Source organism: Penicillium robsamsonii (assembly GCF_028829455.1).
Source record: "Penicillium robsamsonii strain IBT 29466 chromosome Unknown utg000001l_segment0_segment0, whole genome shotgun sequence".
Lineage (NCBI taxonomy): Eukaryota > Fungi > Ascomycota > Eurotiomycetes > Eurotiales > Aspergillaceae > Penicillium > Penicillium robsamsonii.
This window is the reverse complement of record NW_026643219.1, coordinates 6,844,556-6,870,901: the sequence shown is the minus strand read 5'-3', so window position 1 is coordinate 6,870,901 and position 26,346 is coordinate 6,844,556. Positions and strand designations below refer to the sequence as shown.

At 48.0% G+C, this 26,346-nt stretch overlaps 11 protein-coding genes across 11 annotated transcripts; 6 read left to right on the top strand and 5 right to left on the bottom strand.

Annotated features, from left to right (window-relative positions):
• Nucleotides 1–339: 339 nt before the first annotated feature.
• N7447_002659 (ubiquitin-associated-like domain-containing protein) lies at nucleotides 340–3,057 on the top strand (the record flags this gene model as incomplete). Its single annotated transcript, XM_057226934.1, has 7 exons — nucleotides 340–426; nucleotides 480–548; nucleotides 600–636; nucleotides 694–831; nucleotides 896–2,125; nucleotides 2,181–2,641; nucleotides 2,698–3,057. 7 exons carry the CDS (start codon nucleotides 340–342, stop codon nucleotides 3,055–3,057), a joined length of 2,382 nt encoding a protein of 793 aa, XP_057090950.1.
• A 334-nt stretch (nucleotides 3,058–3,391) lies between these two features.
• On the top strand, nucleotides 3,392–4,211 carry N7447_002658 (putative nuclear distribution protein RO10; the record flags this gene model as incomplete). Its single annotated transcript, XM_057226933.1, has 2 exons — nucleotides 3,392–3,623; nucleotides 3,805–4,211. The coding sequence occupies 2 exons, from the start codon at nucleotides 3,392–3,394 to the stop codon at nucleotides 4,209–4,211; spliced, it is 639 nt and encodes a 212-aa protein (XP_057090949.1).
• A 2,937-nt stretch (nucleotides 4,212–7,148) lies between these two features.
• Nucleotides 7,149–8,133, top strand: sho1 (osmosensor SHO1; the record flags this gene model as incomplete). The annotated part of the gene is made up of 3 exons (XM_057226932.1): nucleotides 7,149–7,217; nucleotides 7,269–7,424; nucleotides 7,483–8,133. The coding sequence occupies 3 exons, from the start codon at nucleotides 7,149–7,151 to the stop codon at nucleotides 8,131–8,133; spliced, it is 876 nt and encodes a 291-aa protein (XP_057090948.1).
• A 1,372-nt stretch (nucleotides 8,134–9,505) lies between these two features.
• On the bottom strand, nucleotides 9,506–11,352 carry N7447_002656 (Multicopper oxidase type 3; the record flags this gene model as incomplete). Its single annotated transcript, XM_057226931.1, has 2 exons — nucleotides 9,506–10,326; nucleotides 10,389–11,352. 2 exons carry the CDS (start codon nucleotides 11,350–11,352, stop codon nucleotides 9,506–9,508), a joined length of 1,785 nt encoding a protein of 594 aa, XP_057090947.1.
• A 1,332-nt stretch (nucleotides 11,353–12,684) lies between these two features.
• N7447_002655 (uncharacterized protein) lies at nucleotides 12,685–13,333 on the top strand (the record flags this gene model as incomplete). The annotated part of the gene is made up of 3 exons (XM_057226930.1): nucleotides 12,685–12,829; nucleotides 12,880–12,939; nucleotides 12,990–13,333. The coding sequence occupies 3 exons, from the start codon at nucleotides 12,685–12,687 to the stop codon at nucleotides 13,331–13,333; spliced, it is 549 nt and encodes a 182-aa protein (XP_057090946.1).
• A 515-nt stretch (nucleotides 13,334–13,848) lies between these two features.
• N7447_002654 (response regulator) lies at nucleotides 13,849–16,183 on the top strand (the record flags this gene model as incomplete). Its single annotated transcript, XM_057226929.1, has 3 exons — nucleotides 13,849–15,013; nucleotides 15,067–15,722; nucleotides 15,788–16,183. 3 exons carry the CDS (start codon nucleotides 13,849–13,851, stop codon nucleotides 16,181–16,183), a joined length of 2,217 nt encoding a protein of 738 aa, XP_057090945.1.
• A 1,200-nt stretch (nucleotides 16,184–17,383) lies between these two features.
• On the top strand, nucleotides 17,384–17,563 carry N7447_002653 (uncharacterized protein; the record flags this gene model as incomplete). Its single annotated transcript, XM_057226928.1, has 1 exon — nucleotides 17,384–17,563. One exon carries the CDS (start codon nucleotides 17,384–17,386, stop codon nucleotides 17,561–17,563), a length of 180 nt encoding a protein of 59 aa, XP_057090944.1.
• An 837-nt stretch (nucleotides 17,564–18,400) lies between these two features.
• N7447_002652 (uncharacterized protein) lies at nucleotides 18,401–18,745 on the bottom strand (the record flags this gene model as incomplete). Its single annotated transcript, XM_057226927.1, has 1 exon — nucleotides 18,401–18,745. One exon carries the CDS (start codon nucleotides 18,743–18,745, stop codon nucleotides 18,401–18,403), a length of 345 nt encoding a protein of 114 aa, XP_057090943.1.
• Nucleotides 18,746–19,216: 471 nt separating this feature from the next.
• On the bottom strand, nucleotides 19,217–20,599 carry N7447_002651 (mitochondrial 37S ribosomal protein mS45; the record flags this gene model as incomplete). The annotated part of the gene is made up of 2 exons (XM_057226926.1): nucleotides 19,217–19,900; nucleotides 20,114–20,599. 2 exons carry the CDS (start codon nucleotides 20,597–20,599, stop codon nucleotides 19,217–19,219), a joined length of 1,170 nt encoding a protein of 389 aa, XP_057090942.1.
• Nucleotides 20,600–22,087: 1,488 nt separating this feature from the next.
• On the bottom strand, nucleotides 22,088–23,899 carry N7447_002650 (uncharacterized protein; the record flags this gene model as incomplete). The annotated part of the gene is made up of 1 exon (XM_057226925.1): nucleotides 22,088–23,899. The coding sequence occupies one exon, from the start codon at nucleotides 23,897–23,899 to the stop codon at nucleotides 22,088–22,090; it is 1,812 nt and encodes a 603-aa protein (XP_057090941.1).
• A 1,675-nt stretch (nucleotides 23,900–25,574) lies between these two features.
• On the bottom strand, nucleotides 25,575–26,184 carry N7447_002649 (mitochondrial 37S ribosomal protein bS16m; the record flags this gene model as incomplete). Its single annotated transcript, XM_057226924.1, has 3 exons — nucleotides 25,575–25,619; nucleotides 25,776–25,968; nucleotides 26,108–26,184. 3 exons carry the CDS (start codon nucleotides 26,182–26,184, stop codon nucleotides 25,575–25,577), a joined length of 315 nt encoding a protein of 104 aa, XP_057090940.1.
• Nucleotides 26,185–26,346: the final 162 nt, after the last annotated feature.

The window sequence follows — 26,346 nt, the reverse complement described above, 5'->3', positions numbered from 1 at the left end:
GTGTAAAGGCTTGGAGTAGGCCAAAGACCGAAGAAAGAGACAATGAGTTCTCGAAATATATACTCGTTGTGAATGTAAACCCCTAGACTTTAAATAGGCTATAAGAAAAAGTGAAAGAAATATCTGAGAAAGTCCTAACATATATTTTAGTCTGAAAAAGTGAAGATGATCTAGGTAGGGAGGGACAAAGTACCGAGGAGACACAAAGAGCGGAATGACGCTTGGCGGTGGGGAAGCTCCGTTGCGCTGCTTTCTTCTCTTTCCCAACTCTTTGCTTTGTTCTCTTTTTGTATCCCTGTCATGCTTGTATATTGATCTATTTCCAATTTCAGCGCAGTCATGGCTTCTGAACCTACCGAAGAAGCTATCACCAGCTTTGTCAGCTTCACAAGCACGACACGCGAACAAGCCATCGCCTTCTTGAAGGTAGGACACTGCCACTAGGTAAATAGTATCTGGGCTAAGTTTATTGCATACAGGGAAACAACCTTGACTCACAGAAAGCGATCAACGCGTACTTCGAAGATCCAACAGGGTCTCAGCTAAAGGTAAGTTTGGCGACGCGCAGCAACTCATGGCTATAATCTGACATATCAAAGCCGATAACTAGTTACTGGAATGAGAACAGAGGTTCATGTAAGGTCACCTTCCTTATGGGAACTCGATTTGGGAATTAACATAACCCCCACCCAGCATGGGATTTTGCCCAACAAGACAATGCGCCACCAATGCCAGCGACAGCACCGCCCTCTCGTCCTCCTTCACGAACAGACATACGCGCACCGGAACAAAATACTGGATATCAAGATTCTGTCGCGATCGCCCCGAAAGGTATCACAATCTTGGCATTTCAACAGCAAGAGGTATACTAATTTGCGGTTATTGAACCATATAGAAAGCTCCGGACAAGGTCTCAGTTTGGCGGAACGCGAAGAAAAGGAATTACAGGAAGCAGTTGCTATGTCATTGAAGTCGGACATTGGACAGCAGGAAACCGGGGTGGCGTCGAATAAGCAGCCGCAGTTCAACAAAGCAACCCGGGATCACTACGAAGAAGGCGCTTGGGCGATGACCTTATTCAACACATCCTCCGAAGAAGTCATGATTAGCCCAGACCCAGAAGACCGCAAAAGAGTGGAGGGCGAACCTGCGTTCATCCGCCCCAACCCAGACGGCATTTACCTAGGAGGGCTCTTGACAATTCTCCATAGTATTCCTCTCGCGCGGGAAGCATTGCTCTTGCGGAACAAACCGCTGTTTGACTATGGCCATGAGCCGCAATGGTGGAATGGGCAGCCGATTAACCTGCCAAAGATTGTCACGGTGAATGATGGCAAGGTTAGGGATAGCGACTGGGATGATATCATACATGAGACCCAGCGGCTGATGGCTTTTATGGATACCACGAAACGCGCTTTTGGAAGCAGCGACAGCTTAGCAAAACTCAAAAGCATGTCGTCCTTCTCAGCAGACTCGGAGGAGAGCGTCACCAGGTTTTTGGAAGCATGGCACGGTGCAGCTATTCAGGCAGATCCTGAAAATCCACTGGCAACCATATTCACGTCCCATGCATACAGGAAAGAGCTTTTTGACGAGTTCTCTGAGCCCGATAGCAAGGAGCTCTTCACTTTTGAGCCTCCCGTTGAGCAGGACCATGGACAAACGCTCTATGAAGTTTTGGACTCCGCTTTATGGTCTGACAGCCCGGGGAACGAGCTTGACGACGCATGGCTTGAACACTTAGCAGAGGTACTAGTCATTAGACTTGATGCCCTTAAGAAACCAAACCCTGTGGGTGTGGATATTCATTCTGTGTTCTATCCAGATCGGTATCTTAGCAGCTGCCGAGATTTTGCTCGTGAGTTCCGTGCAAAACGACAGCAGATACAGGGAGATGTCTTGAAACTCGAACAACTCATACATCGCTACACCAACCCACGGGAACCCGTGGGCAGTTCGACGATCACGGAACTCCTTGAACAAGCTGCCCATGCGGTGCCATTCGTTGCGCCGGAGCAAGCGCGCGAGTCTGGTCAGTCCAGCTCCGGGGCGGCGGGTCCAGAGACGATGCGAGTCGCAGAAGAATTGAGAGCAATTGCCACAAAAATAGAAGCCAAGCTCAAAGGTCAAGATAGCCATTACTACCATGCTCATATCGTTAGCTAATATTCCGAGTACAGGACTGGAACTTAGAAAACAGAGTGCCATGGAGTCTCTCCGTGAGATATCAAAGACACTTACCGAACCTCCCAAATCACCTTCCGATCCCCCTGTCCACAAGTATACGCTACGAGGCGTATGCACTGAGCCGCATGTGACTTATGTTTTATCGAATCCCAACACAACTGCCCCAGGACACTTGATGGATATAGACTCGGACACTGAAAAAAGTAGCGACTACCAGTGGTGGCGTATCAGCTTCTCGGCGGAAGATGGGAAGGCCCGACAAGCCGAGAAACGGAAAGCCCAAGGTAACACTACAGCTACACAGGATGGCGAGGTTGTTGGCTATACTGTTCGGAAAGTTCAAGAGATTGAAGTACTCCAAGCCGCACGTGAAGAGTGGAGTTCTGTCTTACTCGTTTATGCGAGCGAGGCTGCAGTGAATGCACCAGTGGACCCTGCGCCGTCTCAGCTTCAGGTAATATGCACAGTCTGTCTCATATCGTTCCAGGGTTCCTGGCTAACTGGAAGTAGGGCTTCGTGAACAGAGACAACGATGCCTTTGGGGGCGAATTCGAGAATACACCTACCATGATCTTTAGTGACCAGGAAGATTCCTGGGCGCAATCGAACAACGCAGAAACTCAGCACAAAGAACAACAGCCTGAAATGTCTGAGAAGGCCACACAGGTGAATGTCTTCGACTATGAGGTCTCTGGGTTCGACAACGAGCCAAAACCCAGCCAAGAGATGCAGGAGAAGAGTGGAGCGAGTCTCTTAGGTCATCATGCTGCCGCAACCAACTCCACTGCGCCCGCTGTCTCGCAGGTTGACCCAGAGTGGAATTATTCAGATGACGAGGATGCAATACATCATATGGAGCATGTGAAGTAGCATTGAATGAAGCGTGCGGGGAAGCCAATGAATGATGAGTGAATGATAAATATGTATACTGTAGAGAGAGCAATGTCAAGCCGAGGCCATGTGCCAAAGGATCATATTGTAGCCGCCAATTCCTAGATGTCGATCCGGTATAAAGAATCCCATATTATAGTAGATGGATGGTTGTGTAGAAACCTAAGGTTCATGTTTGTTGTACACTTTTTGTACTGATAAGCTTGTCCCCACATTTTGCCATGTTTGCACCGGACCTCACCAAGCTTCTGGCACCCTTCCTCAGTCAATTCCCCTCGCAATTCTCTCAGTTGATCTTTGATCTCCACAGACCATGGCCCTCGAAAGTGACGCAGTGGCAGGGGCCACCATCGAACTCCTCGAGGCGCGCCTACGCCGCCTCACCTACCTCCTCACCGGTGCCACAGACTGGACCGGCGTCCCTACCACGCCCGAAAAGCCCGCATCTCTTGATGAGACAGTCTCCCGTCGACTCGCACGGCTAGAGTCAGAACTAGAACGGCTTAGTCGGAGTGTACCAACCGTACGGGACGTCCTACAACTCCGTATGTAACCAGTGTTCATGTTATCACGCACATTACCACCACAACATGCTCTCTCATCTCTTACCCTCTTCCTATTTGAACTCCCTATGTTTCCTGGTATCTGCATAACGAGCTCTCTCGCTCTCTCAGCTATCCAACCAACCCATCTCATTTAATCTCATACTAACACAAACCCAACCAGACGACCGCAACCCCGTCCTCTTCCAAACAACACCACCCCACCAAATCCCAGAAGGTCTCACAACCCAAACCCTAGCCTCAATAGTCCTCTCCTATGCCACCGCCTTTCCTGAAACCGCATCACGTCTTACATCGCTAAACGACCTCCCCGTGCCGGACGCGCAGAGCTCTGCAGCATTAATCGACCTACAGCCACAGCTAGATCGGCTCGCACAGACGCAGAGTGAGCAGGCGGCCGATATCTCGGAACTACGGGTGCGCACGGCGCGCATACTACAGCGCTGGTATGACGTAGGGCTTGTTGGGAGTGGGGAGTGCTGGGCTGAGTGGGAGGGAAGACTTGAGGATGTCGAGAGAGAGGTTAGAAGAAAGGAGGTTGTTAGGCAGGGGAGGGAGGAGGAGGTCTAGAGGGTACTATTTTCTACATGTTTTGTTTCAAGTGGTATTCCATGATCAGCTAGAAGGGTGGGATGCCTCTGGTGGTGGTGGTTGCTGTTATTGTTATTGTTTTGTTTTGTTTTGTTTTGTTTTTTGTTATGATACCTCTGATTTGGGCGTACGGTGCTTTTATCTTCGGCAGCGTAGGTGGGATATTCCCCGGTTTAGCATACGACACGGAGGAATTCAATCTACAATATTACAACATTTATGTCCATGTCCATGTTCAGGTTTACATCTGTGGATACGAGCGAATATATATCCAGCTCGATCAAGCCGATAATCTGATACATCCCAATGTGGCCTATGCAAGGCTGTCTATCGCCCAGAGCCCCTTCATCGACCAGGTGAAACCATCCCACATGTGAAATTATCTCAAATGCCATATATACCATGCACATCCCTCATTCCATTTGAAATCAACTGGAATGCGCTAGTCTACCCCAGGTTCTTCCCCGCAAATTGTGGCTGACGATGTAGAGAGCGACATAGACTCCTGACTTGTTAGGAATAAAGATTACGGATTGAGTTGCCTTTAAATGATGTGGTGTTGTGTGGAACAGGCTACCAGCGCTGGAGTATATGCGTAGAATCATAAAAATCCAAAGTAGCTCAAGAGGTAAACGTTTATAAAACCACAAAGCGGCTAAAGCTACATCAACCTGGGGCTGTGGCGCAACGGTAGCGCGTGCGACTCCAGTTCGCAAGGTTATCCGTTCAAATCGGGTCAGCCTCATGTTCTTTTTTCTAATTTCTTCTTATTAGAAGTAAATTCTACCTAACTATATCACTGGAGAGTTAGTTGGGTTGGGTTAGGTTTCCTTTTTTTTTTTTTACAAGAGAGCTGCATATAGCTATTAGCACGTGCAAATATAAAAGTACATACTGAGCTGGACTTAATCGCATCTGAGTAGCGCGTGTTTATTGGATGGTTATACTACCTAATCGGAACACCATACCTATAGAGGTCTTCCTATTGTGCATACCAGGTAAGATGGCATTCAAGGGCATCTTGGATTTTTCAAGTATAAGGAGTCATTCGGGGGAAAGTATGTCGAATACCGTAAAGGTCTTAACACCAAGGTTCTACGAGTTATATGGATCTCACTATGATGACACCCACAGATATAGTAGAATAGCTAGCTGTATGAGTTCCAAGGTACCGGAATTCTTATCCAAATAAGGCGGTATGGCAATAAGGGTGTAGTCCTCTAGCAGATGATATGTTGAGATTTCTAACCAACTAATTAGGGCTTTCGTGGTTACACCTCAGACATAAACCGACGGCACTGGTTTGCCCCTAGTATACTTAGTCTACAGGGGTTGCCAAACTTTGTAGAAACCCAAAAAGATTATTACAGTTAGAGGAAGAAAAATAAAGATAATATAGAGGTGAGAAACAGAATTTCCGAATCAATTGAAGGAACAAAAACGAATTGAGGCTGACCCGATTTGAACGGATAACCTTGCGAACTGGAGTCGCACGCGCTACCGTTGCGCCACAGCCCCAATTTGGTGATGATTTTCACTTACTGTTGCACCATAGTCCGCTGTATCTTTTTACAAGAAAAGCAAATATTACATGTCCATAGGAAAGCCACGATTGGTCAAAAAATCGTTTAAGATACAAGAGCACGGGCACCGTACGCTGCCGCACGGCACTATTATCAAGGTTCTCTGTTAAATATATGGAGTATACGGAGTATACGGAGTATGTGGAGTAGAGTTGGTAGACCTCAGGTTATTTAGGGTTCATATAGAGTTATCATCCCTTTTTTGCTCTTTTTGAAAAACAAAAGCCATTGGTTATAATAATGTTGAACTCTCACAGTTTATGAACCTATCTACGGCAATCCTCGTAGTATAAATATAAAGCGGAATAGACGACTATGAAGGGCGTTTATAGGGGTTTGAAATTTTGAGACGAAATTTTGATAGGGTGCATAGCTAACGAACGGGCTGACCTAGTGGGACGGACAGGGTTTTGGATCAATAACACAGGAAAGAAAAATCGAGACAACATACACATACATATTAAAGATGTATCAAAAATATTTAAAAAAAAAACAAAAAAGAACATGAGGCTGACCCGATTTGAACGGATAACCTTGCGAACTGGAGTCGCACGCGCTACCGTTGCGCCACAGCCCCAGGTTGATGAAGTTTGGTTTCCCTTTCAGCATTAGAAAGCTACATATTCATACGGGCTCAGGTACCGAGGAGGCATTCATAAAGCGGAGGTGACTAAGATTGAGTATTTATAGATTTCCACATCAAGTCCATAAATACATAATATGCTGAGAGATGAATTCAAGGGGGAATCACCTTGGAAAATAAAATGATTAACATAATAATCCTCATAATATGACTGTATAATTACCATTGAAATTTCTCTAATTTCCCTAATTTCCCTAATTTCCAAAGAATCGAGACCGTTGATTTCCAGGGGGCCCGGACTCCACTGCCACTTTTCCCTCCTTTTCTTATTATCGCTTCTCCTCTCTCTCTTTCAACTTTCAATATCCACTCTTTTTGTATTCTCTCTATCTTCTTTCCTTTTCCCCAGCCTGGTGCTGTTTTTGCCTCTCTGTAAGGGGAACTTCTTTCTTTTACCCAACCTCTTCACCCCCCAGATTGTCTCTGAACCCACTTCAGTCTTTTTAAGGTAATTTAATCCTATCTTGTAGGGACTTTCCTTTGTATCTGTCACTATCATAATTCATTGCACATTTATTCAACTCACTGTCGTTCCACACACTAACTAACCACCGTCGCTCCTTCCAGTCCGCCTCGTTCAGGACCCTCTCCACCCTTATATACAAGCAAATCGCTCATCCACGTTCCCTCTTTCTCGACTATCTCATACTTCCCTTTATACACGCTCCCCAATCCAACAAATCCAACAAAATGGCCAAATTCCGGCCTAGCAATATTCTTGGCGATCCGTTCGCGCTCGCGACCGTCTCGATTGCACTTGTTCGTTCGACCTCCCCCTACGCGACCCAACATTGACTAACATAATTCTAGCTGGCATGGCTCATTGCTTTTATCGCATCTATCATTGCCGATGTGCAAACCAAATATCCCAACTACTCATGGTGGGCCATCTCATACATGTTTTGTGTCATTGTGGGCCTCATCACGACCTTTGGCACTGACACGGGCCACGTGTATGGCGTCGCGGTATGACGACTCCTCCATGCAGAACATAACAAGGCTCTAATACTGACAATATCTCCAGATCGTTGGTTACCTTGGCTGTGGTCTTGTCCTAACATCTACGAGCGCAAACAACCTGATCTACGAAAACCAAGGCTCCATGCAAGCCGCAGGCGCAGGCTTCATCCTGCTCTCCATGATCATCATCATCTGGATCTTCTACTTTGGCTCCACACCCCAAGCCACCCACCGCGGCTTCATCGACTCCTTCGCCCTGAACAAGGAACAACCCGCCGAGCCCTCCTACCGTGGCAGCCGCCCCATGTCCAGCGCATTCGGCGCCCGCCCAGACACCATGGCAACCGGCAACACCCCGCAGATGTATACCTCCGCCCAATTAGGCGGCTTCGAGACCTCGTCCCCCGTCTCTGGATATCCCGGTGGTGCTCCCGGCGCCGAACGATCCTCTTCTGCGCCTCGCTTTGGCACCCCCAACCCCCCGACTCCGGGTAACGGCGACCAAGAAGTGAGCGAAGTGCCCCAACCAACAGACTACCCCTACCGGGCCAAGGCGATCTACTCATATGACGCCAACCCGGAAGACGCCAATGAAATCAGCTTCGCCAAGCACGAGATCTTGGAAGTATCCGATGTGAGCGGCCGATGGTGGCAGGCTCGGAAACAAAATGGAGATACTGGTATTGCGCCCTCGAACTATCTGATCCTTCTGTGATCTTTGGTCCGTATGCATGATGTCTGTTTGTTTCTTTTTTTGTCCGAGTTTCTTGCCATGTGTTCTGTCGCAAAACCTATTTCCTTTCCCCTTTGATACCCTTCGGATCCAACCTCGATGTGTGTGTATTTTTTTGGTTCCTCTAACGTGATGTCTTGATGGCCTCCTTGTGTTTTCTGCATGTCCTTTCTCTTCTTGGCACGTATTTTTGTGATTTGGGGTTTTGTTTTTACTCTAGCGGGTGGTTTATCCCGGGTCTTTCCTTTATGCCTTATGGTTGAGGTGCTATTCTCCATTGTCATGCTGGAATCGTGTTTAAAATTGGGGTCTGTTGATCTTGATAAAAAAAACTTTCTACATGAAAGAAAAATAAACATGTGAGATGGCATCTATAAAGACGTGTCTTGACTTTGAGTGTAATTCACCTCTAAGAGTTCATGTGTGTTCTACGTACGTATACGTCTACGTAATTTGTTACCCACAGGGGGGGGCGCACTTGGACCCCCATGGGCCTTTCAAGTTCTAGAACATCCCTTGCTTTTGATCTCATCTCGCCTATTTTATGATATGGCCTACCCTCCTTGGGTACAACATAGGTAAATCATTCAGCATTTATTCTATAATATTTACGTTTGACTATAAGTCGAGATCCATGGTTCGGATATGTCAAATTGAAGCGGGTAGGCACGTGTGCGCCGGATAATGAACACAATGGAGACAAATAACAAAGGTGATTGTATCTGATATCGATATTCGGCTATCTATTTTAGTCTATCTATAAGTTTTACTAGACTCTACAACATATTGCCCAACGCAGTGTTATATTATTGTATTAATAAAACTAGGTAGTTACTCCGTAAACGGGAAGTACTCAGTGTACTAGTAGTTACTTCAGTGTATACCCTAATACCGAGGTCCCTGCCCAATCACTCCAAGGAAGCTTCTCCCAATTCCTACATAGTACATATTAAAATAGTCATCTGCATGACCCTGAGAGCTCTCATGAACTTGAATCTCTGGGGTCGATTCACATGATACGCAACATCGGTCTGATCCTGTTAGTTGCCTTATTGAAACATGAGGTTTAGCAGCATGCTCCTCTCCTGGGTGTTAGGAGTCCAAGGCACACTGAACAAACACCAACGCCTGATATCAAACCGCGTGATTCAATTGAGAAGTTTTGAATTATAGCTTACGGTATCTCGTTTAGCTTTGAGGCATGAATTGATGATATTGAAAATGAAAATTCAGGAAAGAATACCCATAATAATCAGACAAAACCGGCATGACCACCACAATTCAAATATATGTATTTAATACACCACCCTTCTCTCTGTCCTATCCAAGGTATCATTTAGCACACAAATCCCTCTTAAACCCCCGAGTCTTCCTGAACAATATTCTTCGTCTTGACATAACTATCCCACGCAGCACAATTCTTATTAAACGGAGCATTATCAACGAGATCCCGAATCTCATCCTGCCGCTCAATAAACTGTAAGGCCAGACCCTCGTCAACATGCCATCCAATATGACAGTGCATCAACCAAGCGCCGGGGTTATTCGTCTGGAAAGCAATAAGCAGCCACCCATTCCCGGCCAGCACAGCCGTGTCTCGGCGTGGGGGATTCTGCGTAATGATAGAACCATCCCATCGTGGCTTCCCTGGTCCAGGCTGTCCTTGTGACAGGATAGAGAAGTCATGACCGTGAAGGTGGATGGGATGAGTGACGGCGGTATTTTGGATGAAGAGATACACCCATTTGTCCTTGAAAGGCAACTCGATCACGCCGCTTGAATTTGAGAAGCCTATCGCGTTGTGATAGATTTGCATCAGGGTCGGGTTCTCCCAGCTCACATTCATCGAGGTGGAGTTGAACCGCCAGCGGAAGAAGTTCTGTGCATTCCTGACATTGCTGACAGTGACATTACTACCCCAGACTGGTGAAATTGGCGGATCGACATTCTTTGGGACGTGGGGAACGAGATTAGTCAAAAGCTCGTCTTCACATACGTTCGTGAAGGGGAATGACTGCGTCTGCGGTTGTTTGGGATTGTTGCCGTAGTAGACGATGCCTCGGATGTTGCCGGCCATTTCGTTTTGGGAGCATCTATCAGCTGGTATAGCTCTCATCCAGAAGGATTCGGCTACAAATTCCTGGTTAGCTGTGATGATAACATCATAGCGTTGACCTAAGTATAGGATTAGCTGAATTTGTACGTTTGAACCGATGGGATGAGGCCAAGAGACGAACCCATTCCAAGGCTGATGACATTCGTGACAAACGGCTTTATAGGAACGAGATCCATTGCAATCACGGTCATTGTGTGGTTGTCAATAGTGAACTTCCAGTGCGTGTCGATAGAAGGGTTCACGAGTCGCAACCGATAGGATTTGCCTTGTCCTACTTTCATGTGGAAAGGAGACCCAGTATTATTTGTACCGTTCCCATAGATGTTCTTGCCATTGAGGAGTCCATTTGACAACTTTTTGGCAGGGCCCCGTAGTTGGACATCTTGGTGCAATTGGTTCACAGTTTCATGTGTCCAATCACTCAGGAACAATGCGCCCTTGTCCACATCATAATTTGCAGTTGTCGGTCCATTGATAATAATAGCCCCATATACACCTTCCCAGGCTTGTAGACCAATATGAGAGTGATACCACGAGGATCCATACTGGCCAGCTCGCCATTTATAGGTCATAGTTGATCCGGGGGCAATAGGACACTGGGTAAGCGAGGGAACGCCATCGTTTGGGTTTGTGTAGTTCTGACGAATACCATGCCAGTGAATGCTCGAACCATTCATTGACTGGTACAGATGGTTTGTGACATGGACGGTCACCCAGTCGCCCCAGTCTGCAACGAGAGGTGGGCCAGGCAAGGTGCCGTTGATGGTCATGGCTAGGCGTGGGGCCATGAATCCATCGGGAGAGAGCATGGCTTCTTTAACTTCAAACCAGTATTCGCGCGTAACACCAGTGTCAGGAACGACATTTTCGTAGTCTGTGTCGATACTGTAATTGCACCAGATAGATCTGTCATTAGGGGTATTTCCTGCACATGGTGTCCCGGTAGGCGTAGGCCCATAGATACTGCGTGCTTGAGATCGTGTGGCAATTGGTCGCAACGTTGTCGATGGGTTGTAGGAGTAATGGGTATAGGCAATGCCAGCACCAAGTAAATTGGCCAAGATGGTGATGTATGAAAATCTCATGACGACTCGATATCAGCCTCTCAAAAGAATACTGTTGATATCTGCTTTCTGTAGAGATATTTAGCACTTATTCCACCAAGCTGTGAGGGGAATTATATACCTCCCTTATACGGCTCAAGCTGATATTTTACAACCGCCTCTTCTGACCCCAAGGCAGTCTAGCTCGTATATTGCCTCGTACATTGCTAGGAGATGCTGGCCTATCGTCATCTTCAGCAGACAAAAGTAGAAATCATAGCCTAAACGATGATACCTCAGCCACGAGAAAGCCAAGGCCCTCCAGCTCAGTTTCAGCATGGGGCAAGGCCTAGTATCTGCCCCAAATCTATTGTTCAAGGGGGTATACCTCAACGATTCATACGTGAGTAGCGAAGATGATGCCTAGCCACGAGGGGGTTAAGGCCCTCCAGCCCAGTTTCAGCATGGAGCAAGGCTTCGTGTCTGTCCGAAACAGATTGCTCAAGGGGATATATCTCCGTAATTCATACGTGAGTATCGAAGACGATGCACCTACCCACGATAGAGTTAGCTAAGACCCACCAGCCTAGTTTCAGCATGAGGTAAGACTTCGTATCTGCTCCAAATAAGTTGCTCAAAATAGGGTATACTCTCAATGATTCATGCAGGTATAGCAAAACACTTCGTTTCATCGACAATCATGTGAAGTCAAATGATTTTCATGGTGTCTAACCACACAGCCTAAGCCTTTATGTGCCGTCCGATCTGTAGGGCGACTTCCACGTGGGCCATACATTATCGTGATCAAATCTTTTTTTTTTCTTCTTCAGGTTCCCGACGCAGGGTCCCTCGTCTTGTGTGTCTGATAGTCTAGGATATGAAACGGTCAGATCAAGTGGCATAAGAGTCATTCGGGGAGTTGCCTCGTGGGCGTAATATTCATGTATCAGAGAAGAAAAAGGAGGGCAAGGATAATGGCGAGCCAATCTCTGGCATGGGTGTAGATGTGAGTTAATGTGTGAAACTGCATGGTGTGACCATGCGCGTCATCTGGGCAGTGTCTGTTCAGCTGGGTCAGACTTTGAAGAAACCTTGTAATTAAGAAGTCTGATTTCACGATGGATAGGCAACACAGGATGACAATGGCAGGGATTCCTAAACTATCCAAACCAGAGGTTCTGTCATACTGTTTCCATACATGGCTCATCCTACGAGGCCGGCTCTGAGTTCGTCCCACTGCGCCTTCGGGGAAATAAGAGGGCAACCCTCCGGAGCATAGATATATGAAAGACGATTCCCAAAGCACCTCGACCCAACTCTGTTGGTGGCAGCATATCTATCAAACTAGAAATATACTATCATCAGCTTCAAAACATGACTTCGATTATCTTTGCTGTGATCCTCGCGATCTTCGCGGTTGGCTCGGCGCATCCAATGGAGAAGCGACAGGATGATGGCTCGTGGAGTTTATATGCATATGGCCACGGCATTGACGGGCTGCTCATCTTCTATGCAGATGGTAAGTATCTCTCGCCCTTGAAGAGATCACCATTAATTACATTTGCACAGGTCAAGCTCAGATCGGTAACATGGATCTGTCAAACGCAACCAACAAGTCCACGTTTTCATGTAGGTCTTGAAGTCCGAGTCCTCATGAGTGGTATCTGATTTGGCCATAGTAACCTTTGGCGACAACCCAAACACCTGGGTTGCCCATTCCGATAACACAACTACCCTTGCCAATACTACCACTCTGCTGGGATTGAGCGATACTGGCTCAATGGCTTGTCCAGTCGTTTTTACCCCGAGCCAGACAAGTAACAACACAACCATGCCGACACCACAAACCAATGTGTGGACTTTGTATGGAAAATATGTTGTGTGTAGCCAGGACAGGGTCAACTTCTACGCCCAACCGACAGGACAAGATGGATGGTATATCTTGCTATGGAGTGCAATGACAGATGCAGCTCTGCAGAATATCCCGGTGACTCTGAGAACCATCGGCCCTGCCTCTGGCTAAGATCTGGTTTTGGGGTCAGGTAGGCCATTGTGACTATATATGGATCGTATTATCCAGTCAGATCTCGACCATTGATAAGTATGAATCTAGCCTTCATGTTGATCTGACTTTGTCAATTACCGCGAGGTTCTACAAATAAAACCATATTCAAGCTTGAAGCTCTTATATAGATTGTACTTTAGCTGTATATAAATTCCTTTTTCGCCTAACGGAAAAGGCCCTTACCTTTCTAATAATAGATATATTTATCTCATATTTTCTTTGAAGCAAATAAACCCCCAATCTTTCCATTATTAGCCTTAAAAAAAGGCCATAGCTTTTTTTTAGCCGGGAGATCAGCAACTAACGTGACTTAACTGCCCAAAGGTGTCACTCTCTTTCCCCCCTCTTGACTTCTTTGAATTCTGACCTCTCTTTTGAAACTGTTGTGCCCTTTAAAAAAAAGCACGACAGCCTTATCCGGGGAAAACAGAGAAGAAGAGAGCTGTTTTCTCAGAATGGCATGAGGACTCACGATGTCAGAACGGATATCACGTCTGAAGGCAAAATTGCTTGGACGATTATCTCCAAAAGCGGATGCCGACCCGAGTGCCCACCTAAAACCCTCGGGTCCTGACCCCAAATCCTATAGCACAGAGAACCTGGATAAACCCCTATCCCCAAAGGAATTAGGTTCCGTATCTGCGCCTTCGGAACATCGCAATTGTACTCCGTCGACCGAGCGATACAATTCTTCCTTGCCGACTCCTATCTCGGACCCTCCGTCTCCCCTCGAAACCCCTCCGTTAGCGACTCCTCAGCATTCCGATAGCACCTCCTTCCAGTCCCACTTGAAAGCTCAAACTCCAATAGCCGAGACGCAATTGACTCCGACCTTGGATACTGTCATTGAGCGGGCTACGAATGATCGCCGACCTTCTCCTTCCTACTTTCCCCCCTCGAGCAAACGCCCGAGCCTTGCGATCCGTCGTCAATCTCTTCTCCCGCCAACACAACAACACCTGATCAGTGGGTTACTGGAGGCGAATCTTTTCTCTTCAGACCAGGGCAGTGGTTTCACTCCCCTCGTTCCCTGCGAGATGGTCACACGTCGCATTTGGGTCAAACGGCCCGGAGGCTCGGCCACCTTAGTGCCGTGTGGAGAGGATGCGGTGGTAGATGAGCTACGCGACCAGGTCATCATGAAATACGGGAACTCATTAGGAAGAAGCTTTGACTCGCCCGACATTGTTATCCGGATTTTGCCACGAGAGGGTACGACTCGATCAGCTCATCCTGAGCGCCTCTTGAGCCCGGAGGAAGTCGTGTCACATATACTCGATACATACTACCCTGGCGGACAAAAAATCGAGGAAGCGTTGGTGATCGATGCCCCGTCACGCCGGACCCCAAAGCCATCGCCACGTCATTCGATCTACCAGCACCACCACTCGGAACCCGGCGAGCATGGGGATTATTTCCCTCTCATGCCGCCGGTCAATGCGAACGCGGGCACACCGTCTGCACACTCGGGAGTCGCATCAACAACGGCCATTGCGCCATCAATTTCTATTATCAACACTGGTGTTGCTCCTTTGTTACCATCCCCGGGAAGTCGCAGGACACGGCAGCGACCTCCGTTGACACGACACAAAACAAATTCTCCCACAGTTCTTCATTCCCAAACCCCTGCCATAACAGGTACGTCCTCAAAACAACCTTGCTTTGCTCAACATGGCCATTGACATTTATAGAAAACGGCCCTCCTCCGCATTCCCAAACTATCACAGCTGCCGCTCCCGCAATTCCAACACCCCCGGTGGCAGCAGCACCGCCAGTGGAATCTCCGCAGGTGAAATCACACACTCCCCCGCCAACTGCATCACCACGCGTGGTCCGAAAATCAAAAGCGGCCACTTCTCCTGGTGCTATGTTTGGCGGGTTGATTGACGGCACCGTTCCACCAATCAATGTCCTCATCGTGGAAGACAACATCATTAACCAAAAGCTTTTGGAGGCCTTCATGAAAAGGTTGAAAGTGCGCTGGAAGTGTGCAATGAACGGCGAAGAGGCAGTGCGGAAATGGCGACAAGGTGGATTCCATTTGGTCCTGATGGACATCCAGCTTCCTGTGATGAACGGTCTGGAAGCCACCAAGGAGATCCGGCGCCTGGAGCGCTTAAATGGCATTGGTGTCTTCCCCAAGACAGCCTCTGGACGTTTCAGCGCGTCCAATACATCTGCTGCAGACAGAAGACCCGGCCTTCACCGTACGGTCAGTGAAGAGGACACTTTGTCAGATCTCTCGCTGTTCCGGAGTCCGGTCATTATCGTCGCGTTGACAGCTAGCAGTTTGCAAAGTGACCGACATGAGGCATTGGCTGCTGGCTGCAACGATTTCCTGACCAAGGTATGTCAAGCTCCCCATTGCGTCTTTTTCTCTCTCAAATAGTATGCTAACAGTTCCCCAAATAGCCTGTCGGATTCCCTTGGCTTGAGCAGAAAGTGACAGAATGGGGCTGCATGCAAGCCCTGATTGACTTTGAAGGCTGGCGCAAATGGCGTGGGTTCATGGACTCTCCTCGTCCTGCCTCGCCAGTTGTTACAACAGCCAGTCCAATGCAAGGTGGCTACCACAAAGAACCACCACAGGCGGACCCCCCATCGCCCTCGAGCTCCCGCATCCCTAATAAGTCCGGTCACGAATCCAAGCCACACGCGCCAGACGCGCAAATCCTGCGGGAAGATTCATGGGGTAGCGGTAGTCCTGACACCATAAACGCCATAGATTCACCATTGAGTCCGCATATGTTAACACCGGAGGACACCGCATCAACCGGTGATGCGACAACAGCCCCGGATGAAAAATGAAGACGGACTTGTCTTTGGGTGGGCTACCATGCCTTAATCCCTACACACTTCCAACATTTTTTGTTTTTGCCAATTTGTTTGATTCGACTTTCTGTCTCTCCCATTTGAATACCCCGTATAGCAACGTGTCTTATCTCTCCCATCTCATCCTTTCATCCTCTTGTCATGGTAGCATTACTTTACTTCGAGGGTCTCAGACTCAGTGCATGGTTTTCCTCGTGGATTTTCTTTTGGATGTATGGATATATTTTGTTATTTTGGGCTGTATACACATCAGTCTGCACACTTTTCCATCCCTGACTGGTTTCTTTTGTCCACCGTCCGGTATTTTCGCTCTTGCATACCACTTCCATGAAATGGGCATCCTCATATACACGAACGAGATGTCCATATCCCTCTATCTTTCAATGTATAGCTTTCTTTGTTTCGACTGCCGGAGGTTTTGGTGTATCCTCCTGCCTTGTACTTATTTCACTAATTATTCGAGGAGTGAGCATTTAGCCCTGGTATTCAGAGTATTTGGTTAGACTTGATCTTTTGAATTTATACCTATAATTAAAGTCTACAACATCCTCCAAAGCACCGGAACAAAGGAAATGTCTCAGACAATCTATCTTCAGCCTGCATTGTACACAATTTACTCCGTCCTCGGTATTCCTTTCCAGGCTCTCTCATATGCAAGGTAATACAATATCTCTCAAAAACAAAGAACTAATCCAATAGCTGCTAATCCACTACATTAATCATATTCGAAACCCCTATATATACGTACATCTGCACAATATCATCACACGTAGCACCAATCAAGTGAAAGCATCACCGAAATACGAGGATCCGCACAACGATACATCCAATCAATAGCTCCCTCTGTGCAATCGATAGCAGCTTTCAAAGACAAATAGTACCATATCAAGTCACGATACATTGACAAAATCCAGATTTGGGCCACAAAGTATGCAGGTGATCTAGGTCCTGGCTTCTGATTTTCCAACTGCATGAGATGTCCGTATTGTCTCCGAGTTGCCCTTAAATACCATGAGTTGCCCTCGAACCTCTATATCCTACATATATTCTTACATTCCAACCATACTACTATACTATATGTTATTGTGTTATCTCTCAATATATTCATTTTCATAAGACTCAAGACCTCTCACCAAACCACACAAGCCCCTCATCTCATCTGACCCCACTCAGACTATGCAGCCATCAAATGCACCGGCTCCGGCCACCACTGCTGCTTCGTGGCTCCAAAATACCCTCGCTTCAATCGGGTCTATCTTCCAAACTTCCAAGGAAGATGAGTCTGAATCCGATGCGATCTCCGGATGGGTTGGGACAAAAAAGCGACGCTGTCGATCTGTCGGGGAGGCTCGTTGAGATCTCGACTATGTGGCTATCTTGTTAATTCATGGAAATGGGAGGGAGTGAAACGGGATAGGAAGGGCGGATGGAATATGGAATAGCGGACTGGGCTCTTGTTTCTTGGCGAGGCGCTGGGTATTGTGATTTTGAGATTTCAGGGTTCTGGCGTTTTCGGAGTTGAGGGTTTGAAGTGATTGGTGATATCAAGCATCTAATTTAGGAATATGAACAGAGGATTATATCACCCCACACCCTGGCTGCACTAACAGATTAATAGTTTAAACGCAACTTACGGTTATAATTTTCTTAAAGTAGTCGGTGATAGAGTCTTTAATTTACACACTTGTTCGGCCTCGAATGCTTCGGCTACTTCGGTGTTTATAGTATAGGATCTATTCTACAATCCTTTGAGCGGCCGAGTATTCTTGTATTGTAAACTCGAGACCTCTCTAAAAGAACATATCCAATGTGAAGCGATTTAGAACTTATGTTTCAGAGTCTTTAAGACAGAGCCTCCTATAATTCTTGCCTATATACTCTATCTACTAACTCGTTCCCGCGTCTCTCATTCCTTCGCTACTATACTAGACAAACGTATAGATACAATGTGCCCGCCTTTCCCTTGCTATACGCTTCCAAGTCACAAAATACTCTGCAATGTAAGACAGTAATGTTCAAAAAGTTCGGATCCACCTGCAAAGACGAGGCTTTCTTCCATCTCCACAGTGCACCCTCCCACCCAAATTGTAACCTGACTCCAAAAACAGCATGAGGACATGCTATGACCATTTGTTCTAGCGGCATGAAACAAGCACCCGAGAAGCGCGGGGTATCGGGGCTCAGCGATCAACATCACTGAGCCAGCTCGTCTCGACGAGCACGCAACGATTCCTCGAGAGACTCGATCTCAATCTCAAGACGTCCTTTCTCATCATTGGTTTCGGTATATTGACCAGCTTCCGCAAGTCTTGCCGAATTCTCGATCGAATCAGGAATTCGATCGACTGGAGCACTTCCTAGTTCCTCCCTCCAATCCCAGTCAATCAAGCCCAATGTCGAGGCGATCATTAAGAAACCGACAGCAACTGCCGCATAGATTCTTGTAAAGACTGGAATAAGAAGCCAGCAAACCGCGCCAATAACTAGGATCTGGAAATATTCCGAGAGTCCCTCGTAGGCGGCAATGATGGAATTCATCTTGTGAAGATGTTTAGATTTGTGATATGGGGAGATGTGGAAAGTGTGTGCAAAGTTATCTCTCGTTTTTAGCTGTTTACGTGGGAAATTCGAGGAAGTCTGTATTCGTAGCGAGTTCCGATTTGAGGACCTAAAGTCGACAAGATCATCAGGATCGTCCATCGGGCAACCAGGCTCCAGAAGGCTATGCTTCAGGGCTGTGTCCGGGGCTCCCCCGGGGCCAGGATAGTTACGTAATGCTCAGTGACCGGGGGCCGGACAACTTCCAAACTCAAAGAGCTCAGATTTACCAGTGAAATGGAAAGGAATATTATCCGGTATATAGGTACATAAGTGATCAATCCCCTTCATACATCCATGGATGAGTAGCATACAAGTAAAATTACAAAGGCCGTAGCCAAGAAAGTTGCTGAAAAACACAAAAAAAGAAGAAGAAAGAAACGGCCCTGGGGAGGACTATCTCAAAATAAATCAAGCCTCCACACGGGTAGGAATCTTGACTTCGCCGCGGGTGCGGTCGCGGTGAGGCACACCATAGCGACGACCAGCAGCCGCCGAACCACGGCCATCAGCACCAGTAGTCTCCTTGGTGTAGATAGTATCCTTGATACGGTAGTCGAAGCGCGATTCCTCGGGAGAGACAACCGTCAACTTCTTCTCACGGCGAGCCTGGATGCGCTCACGACGCGCTTGCTCGATTGCGTCTTGGCGCTCGAGTCTCTTAGATTGGAGGTCCGCAACAGCAAGACGCTCGTTGGGGTGCGCAAGGCGGTCCCGCTCCAGGGCAACCATGTGAGGGTGAGGAATGCGCACATCAGCAGGTTGCAGGATCTGGCGGGCATTGGCGCCCTTGCCAACCCAGCCGATGGAGTTGGGGTCCTCGATGATCTTTTCAGCAAGGTCGGAGGGGTGGGAGATTTCCGCGGCTTCGGAGTGCTCCATTGCTGGAGCGCCGGAGAAGACGCGGCCGGCCTCAACACGGTTGAAGGAGCGGGATTCGGGGACTGGGTAGAAGATTTGGGAGCCTGTCAGGGGGTGGGCGGGGAGGTCGTTGATGGGTTCATGGTATGTTTGACGCTCGCCTTGCTCGGCGAGGGGTGTGGTGGGGACCATCTCGTGGATAGCCCGGGCATATGGCAGTGCTAGGGGTTTACCCTAATTTGAGATTCGTCAGTTCATGTCACGCGACCAAAAAACTTGATAGGAATCCAAAATGTAAAGGTAATGCAGTTCAGTTCAAAAATGGGTATAACCATGTAGGTGTCTTCAAGACTAATCGATTTTTTGTGACTCATCATATGCATGGAGGGTCGAAGCAAAGTCCGAGAGGAAACAAAGGAAAAAGCAGAAAGGGAAGTGGGTTCTTACCTGTGCGCGCTGTCTCTTCTCCAACTCTACCAATCTCACAACAGCAGCAATACGCTTCATATCGACTCCAAGCTCAACACTGACAACACGGACACTCTTCTTCTGCTCAACGACGCGGTTATAGACCTCATTCCGTAGCTCTTCACTGAGGATAGGCTCGCTGAAGAAACTTGGGTTGTTGGGGAACGGACGGGTCTTCTCCGCAGTCTCGGGGCCTCGCTGTTTTAAGCGGGTAAGATAGTTGGTTTCTCCAGGAACGTGATGCTTGAAAACAGATCCTTCATTGTTGAGCCATTCGAACATCTGCCGACGGAGCTTGGTCTGTCCTTGTGGTGCTGCCGTGGCAGAGAACTGGCGGGAAAGGCATTGTGATGATGTAGAGGATAATGAAGGAAGAGAAGAAAGTGAGGATGAGGAGGAAGAGGGAGCTGTGAGGTAGGGAAGAAGGGTGTTGGACACACTCCGGCTCTGTATCCGGGGTGGCATCTTGGGGAGTATATGACGGGGGAATGGGAGGGGAAATTTAATGTTAAACTGAATGCAAGACGCTGGATATAAAGAATCAAGGAGATCCAGCTGCCATTGACCCTTTTGCAGCAATAATTGAAGGACGGGATGTTGTCGGGTTGGAGCGGGAGGTGTAGGTGTTTGCAGGGGAAGAAACTTCTCGGTAGTTTCATCACGTGATCACATCTCCACTTGTATACAGCCGAGTAAACATCTTCTTTGCATTCCTTATATTGACCCTTATAACATTACGATCGCTTTTAAATGGGTTTGAGTATATCTTCTATGGCAGTAGAAACCTTACAGGATCCGTTTGACAGCTCCTATTACATATATGAAGAGTTGCCCAAAAGGATGTGAAAAATGATCCCATGATAGCTCTTTACTAGACCGTAACATTATTATAAATGTTTAAATGGGTTCGCTCCCCAGGGTAACTGGAACCAGTCCATTGTATCAAGTACAGATCGAAGCAAATGTATCGGTTACCCCCAAGCAAGACGGGGTAAGAGGAGGAGTAAAAAATAATAATAATAATAGACACGCCTCGTTTCCTCATTCGTCTGCTGAAAAGGCAGAGTAAATCAGACCCAAAGCAAAACGAGTGGCAATGCAAGCAAGATGAGAGAAGGGCTTTCAAGCAAAATGCATGGGCTGGATGCCTTCGTCTCTGCCGAGATAAGAGGAATATGGCAGGAGAGAAATAAAACCAACGCAAACGCCTAGGACAATATGTGGTCGACGTGAGCCGATATCATGTCCCTCCGTAGCTCATGCCATTGAGTAGAGAGATATTAGAAGAGAAGCTAAAGAAAGCCACATAAGACCCTTCTTTTTCGTACTTGCATAGAAATAAACACGCATTGCAATAGAGAAAGCAAGTAAATCAACGAAATACTTTCCGATCCACGCAGACGATGCATCGAGAAAGATCCAGGGGATAGATGTAACAAAACAGGGGGAATCACGTCGAATAAAGTAGATAGGAGCTCGTACAGATCCTCGTTGGGGTAGACAGCAAACACGCAATAGTGTGCATTGCCTATTGAGCCAGGGTAAACGAGCGAGGTAAACAAGAGCGAAAGCAAGAAATCACGAGGGTATGAAGGTGTGAACGAAACGCAATGGCAGAAACAAACACGCTCTCAAGCGCCTCGCACCGACCAGATAAGAATACAAGTGTGGCAATGACCTGAAATGCAATCCTCCCAATGAAAAGAGATAACAAAAAAAAGGAATGTAAGAGCGCCCAGGTTCCCATGCAACAGAAAGACGAAAAGCCAAGAAAAGGACTGGCAGAAAAACAAGGGGGAAAAAACAGAAAAGCAAATCCGAAACAGTACTCCCGAGAGTTATGCAGCCGCCGAATGCTGATCTAGCTCACGAAACGAAGATCCCCAAATGCGCCAGATATCCTAGTTCGTTCAAACATGCCGGGCATTATCTTAATATAACGCTTGGATGGGCTTAGCGACCCATCATGTAGTCAGGGTAAAAGGAATTATAGCCGTTCAGGTTTGGTGCCGCGTTGTTGTTGCCGCCAGAATTAGAAGGAGGCGGCGGCGGCGGCGACATCATCATTGAATTAGCTCCGTTTCGGATTCCCAGGCCCGAGTTGGGGTTGTATGAGGCATTGCCCATCAGTCCAGAATGCGGATTGACGGGGGTGTGCATAGAGGTACCGTTGCGCATCGGGGGCGCAGGCATGGGCATGCCAAGACCAGGGGGTGCTGCCAGCCCGGGAGGGGGGCCGTTGACAGCCGAGAACATGTTGTTGTGCATTCCACTCAAGCTGCTGCCTCCAGGGACTGCGCCTTGTCCAGATACCGAGTTGGACGAGTTCATGCTGCCGGGTTGACCAGAGCGCACGCCCAAGGGGTTCTTTGAGAAGCTGAGACGGATGCCAGTCTTGACACTGTTGGACAGCTTGTAGCCGTACAGCTCGTTGAGCGCTTTGCTGGCCATGGCGACCTCATCGAATTCAACAAAGCACATGGGTCCGTTCTGCTTGTTTCGGAAACAGAGTCGCTTGTACCCGCGCTGTTTGGAGAAAAGGGCTTTAAGTTCCTCCTCGGAAGTATCCGGTGGCAAGTTGCCCACGTACAGAGTGTTGCAAGGAGGATTCAGGTCATTCGGGTTTGCAGCGGGGAGGCTGTGGCGTGGTGTGTGCTGAGCGTTGTATGGGAAACCATGACCTTGGTTTGGGTATGCAGATGCGGGTGTTCCACCACCCATGCGTTGCGGGCCACCCCCAGGGTAGTTCTGCAAAGGTGGTGAGGACATGTTGTTCGACAGGGACATATTGGCAAAGCGATTGGTCGGGATTTGGGGGTTGGTGGCCCGGCGCCCCGAGGAGACATTGGTAGAATGGCCATTCTCTGCGTAGCCCACCGGATCCTTGAGCAGCTCGCCGGTCTCTTCGTCCGGGTCTTCATCAATCATGGACTTTCCGGTTATACGTGGGAGGTTATCGATGCCATTTCCGATCGGAGATTGTGGGGAGAAAAGGCTGTGCATACGCGAGCCTGATTCAGAGGTCGGAAGTCCTTCGCCGATAGTCTGGTTGGGGTTGGCGTTGGAGAGCCTCTCTAAGCTTTGGAAAGTGCCGTTGAAGCGCGACGATTGACGGGCAAGGGGACCGTTCGAGGCACCCATTAACGCACGACTTGCGGTGTGATCGATGGTGTTACGGCGCGTATTGGACAGATTCGCTCCCATCGGACCGGGGTACATCTCGACGACCATGTTGGCGTCATTTTTGGAGTTCGGCTTGCCATCGAGGAGGGATCTGGCCTCTTCGGCGGCCGGCAAAGTAATGAATCGCGCAATCGCGGTCAAGAACCCATCATCCTCGGGCAGATCCAGGGTCACAAAGTCTGCGTCCACAAAGTCTTTGGCGAAAAGAAGCATGCTGCGCAATGCTTCGCGACTCGTGTTTCGCGGCAGTTTGCGCATGAGAATCGCGCCTCCGTTTCCGCGATTAAAGCCATTCAGGCCCTGGAGGTTGCGATCGTTATCCAAGCGCATGTTGTTATCGAATGAAGCAGTTGTACCAATAGGGGAGAAAGGGTATGAGAAAGTAGGGTTCATAGATGATGGCGCTTGCGACGCATTCGGATTATACACGTCGGTCGACATCGCATGCTGAGTCGTCAAAGACGCCTGCGAAGAAGGGAGTGACTGTTGTGGGGGCGAACCAGATGACACGGACTCTGTGAGCTGTGTAGTTCTAAAAGACCCGGGACTCGTACGAGTGGACTGGCTAGAGCTGCCGCTCATCCCTCCACGAGATTTGAATTTTTTGAATTTTTTTTTCGCCTTTCGAGGGGGTTCGCGATCACACAGGGGAAGATAGTCCAAGTAGGAAGAAAAGGAGTCGCGGGATCTGGAAAGTCGAAGTTTGGCGCAGTGATTGGTAATGCGACAAGAGATCGTACACCAGACGCGCAACGATAGAAATGAAGGAGGCGAAGGCGATTAGCGATTCGATCGGAAGTCGAGTTCTGGATGGTGTCTCATCGGATTTGCGACAGTTGGACTATGAGCGCTTTGAAAACGATTGAGATAAAGATGGACAAGAATGGTATGCAAAAGGGAAAAAGGGTTTGAAAGGAGGGGAGAAGGAGAGTGCAGAGTGCAGGGGAGGGGGGAAAGAAAAGAGTCCGGAACGGTCGAGTGCCAGTCCACAAGTGCCAGATCCATGGATCTGCCCTTCACGACGCGACTCATTGGGGAACAGGTATGTGACAGTGGGTGTACATGGGGTTATATGTAGATCCTCGTATTAGGGGATGTACTCCAAGGTATATGACAGTACATGGTCATAAATTTACACAGTTTTACACAATCTTACACCTTGGCCCTGGAACCTGACCGCATGCAGGCAGTTACCAAGTGCGTGTCCCGAACTTGTCACTGGAATGTCATTTATTTTCATTTCCTTTCTGTTCTCCTTTGTATATAAGAAGATCGACGGGTGGATCATGAACCTGTCTCTTCTAGAAAAGCACCGGCCATGCAAGTGTAGCCTATGCGGCTTGCCGTACCCCGGCTCTGCACGAGATTGGGGCTCTATGAAATGAAACACATACCAGGGATGTTTTACTACTTGAACGGTAATCCCAAGCCGGTACCAAATTTAAATACGATACCTCTTAAAGCTATTGGAACCTTGGAAAATGTTTAACGTCCAGATCACAGGCTTGATATTGAATACCTCAACGTTCTTCGGCTTTTCTCTATATACAACCATTTTGTAACTCACCAAAGGTCATCACACACACGGAATCCCCAAAGTCAAAAACCGGCGATCCTCCAGGATCACTGGCCAATTGCCACGGGTCCAACCCCGGTAACACATGGGATTGGCTGCTACAGGGAAATGACTTGGGCTTATCGAGGGGGCGATGGTTCATTTGGTTGGCCCGTGGAGAGAAGCCATCACTTTTAGGGGGCTTTATTAGCACTTCTTCACGTGTGCCTGAACTGGTCATAGGCGCGTCAAATGTTTTTGGCTTTTTGAATACGATCGGGTTTCAATTTAGTATCTTTATACCTCATGACTCTACATTAAAGGCATATATGCGCATTTTAGGATGCTTGTATCCCACCTCGGTAGTATCTCCCTACACACGTGTTCCCGAAGAGATTCAAGTATCAATCGATATTCATGCGGCTCATCTACCGCGTAGAGTCAGAGCAGCCAAGGCTGCCACATAATATACAGAGGTTCCCACAAGGCAACTCAATAACGCCAAAAATGCCAAATCAGAAAGAAAAAAAAAACACAGCGCGACTTTCGACCCGTCATTGATGGTGTATAACTCGAATTTTCCATGGTTCTGGGATGTTGTCCAGCCGAATACACAAAGAATGTCGGAGGGGAGAACCTTGGAAAGCTATCAAGAATGCCAGGCAAAAAGCCCCAAAGAGTCAAGTAGTCAGACAAGCAAAATCAAGCTTTGTCAAAGGTAGTAGGTTTGGGCGCAACAAGGCCAGCCTAGAGTTCAAGAGTTAGCAGTCCGTATAACAACGACGTAATCCCCCAAGGCTATACGATCTGCAGAAAATGCAGAACCGATAATAGCCGTTCATCTCCCCTGGATCATCCGATTTATAAACTCTCGCGGATATAGAAAACAAGGGTCCGGCTTACCATGCCCATCAGCTTCCAGACGGGATCACTAGGCTGCGCACCAACACCGAGCCAGTACTTTGCGCGTGACCGATCGAGGGCAATCTCCTTATATGGGCGCGCTTCGGCATTCTCGTCGTACAAGTTTGTGGGACGTTTCGGGATGGGGTTGTAGGTGCCGATGACTTCGAGGGGCTTAGCGCCGCGGGCGGAGCTGGAGATAATAGGGTCAATTCCGATTCTTCTTGAAGATTAAGTGCACATTGAAGTATTCTATAGCCTGGCAATGTCGGTGTTTGGCGTTGGAGGTCGGTGTATCGGGGATATCCATTCATGGGGGAGAAACCACATACCGGGCTTGCGCAACGACAATGTTAAAGAAGGGGTTGTGCTTGTTGCCAAAGCGTGCGAGTCGAATCCGAAGGACCATTTTGGCGGATGTGTAATGCTTTTTCAATTGAAGATACCGCAAGACTGTTCTTCTGATGATCCCGTCTGCCCTCCGCAAAAGTTCTAGGATATGCGGAAAAATTATTGATCCGGTACAGCCAAATATGGACTAGCGCATATGTGATGTAATGGTGTGAGGACC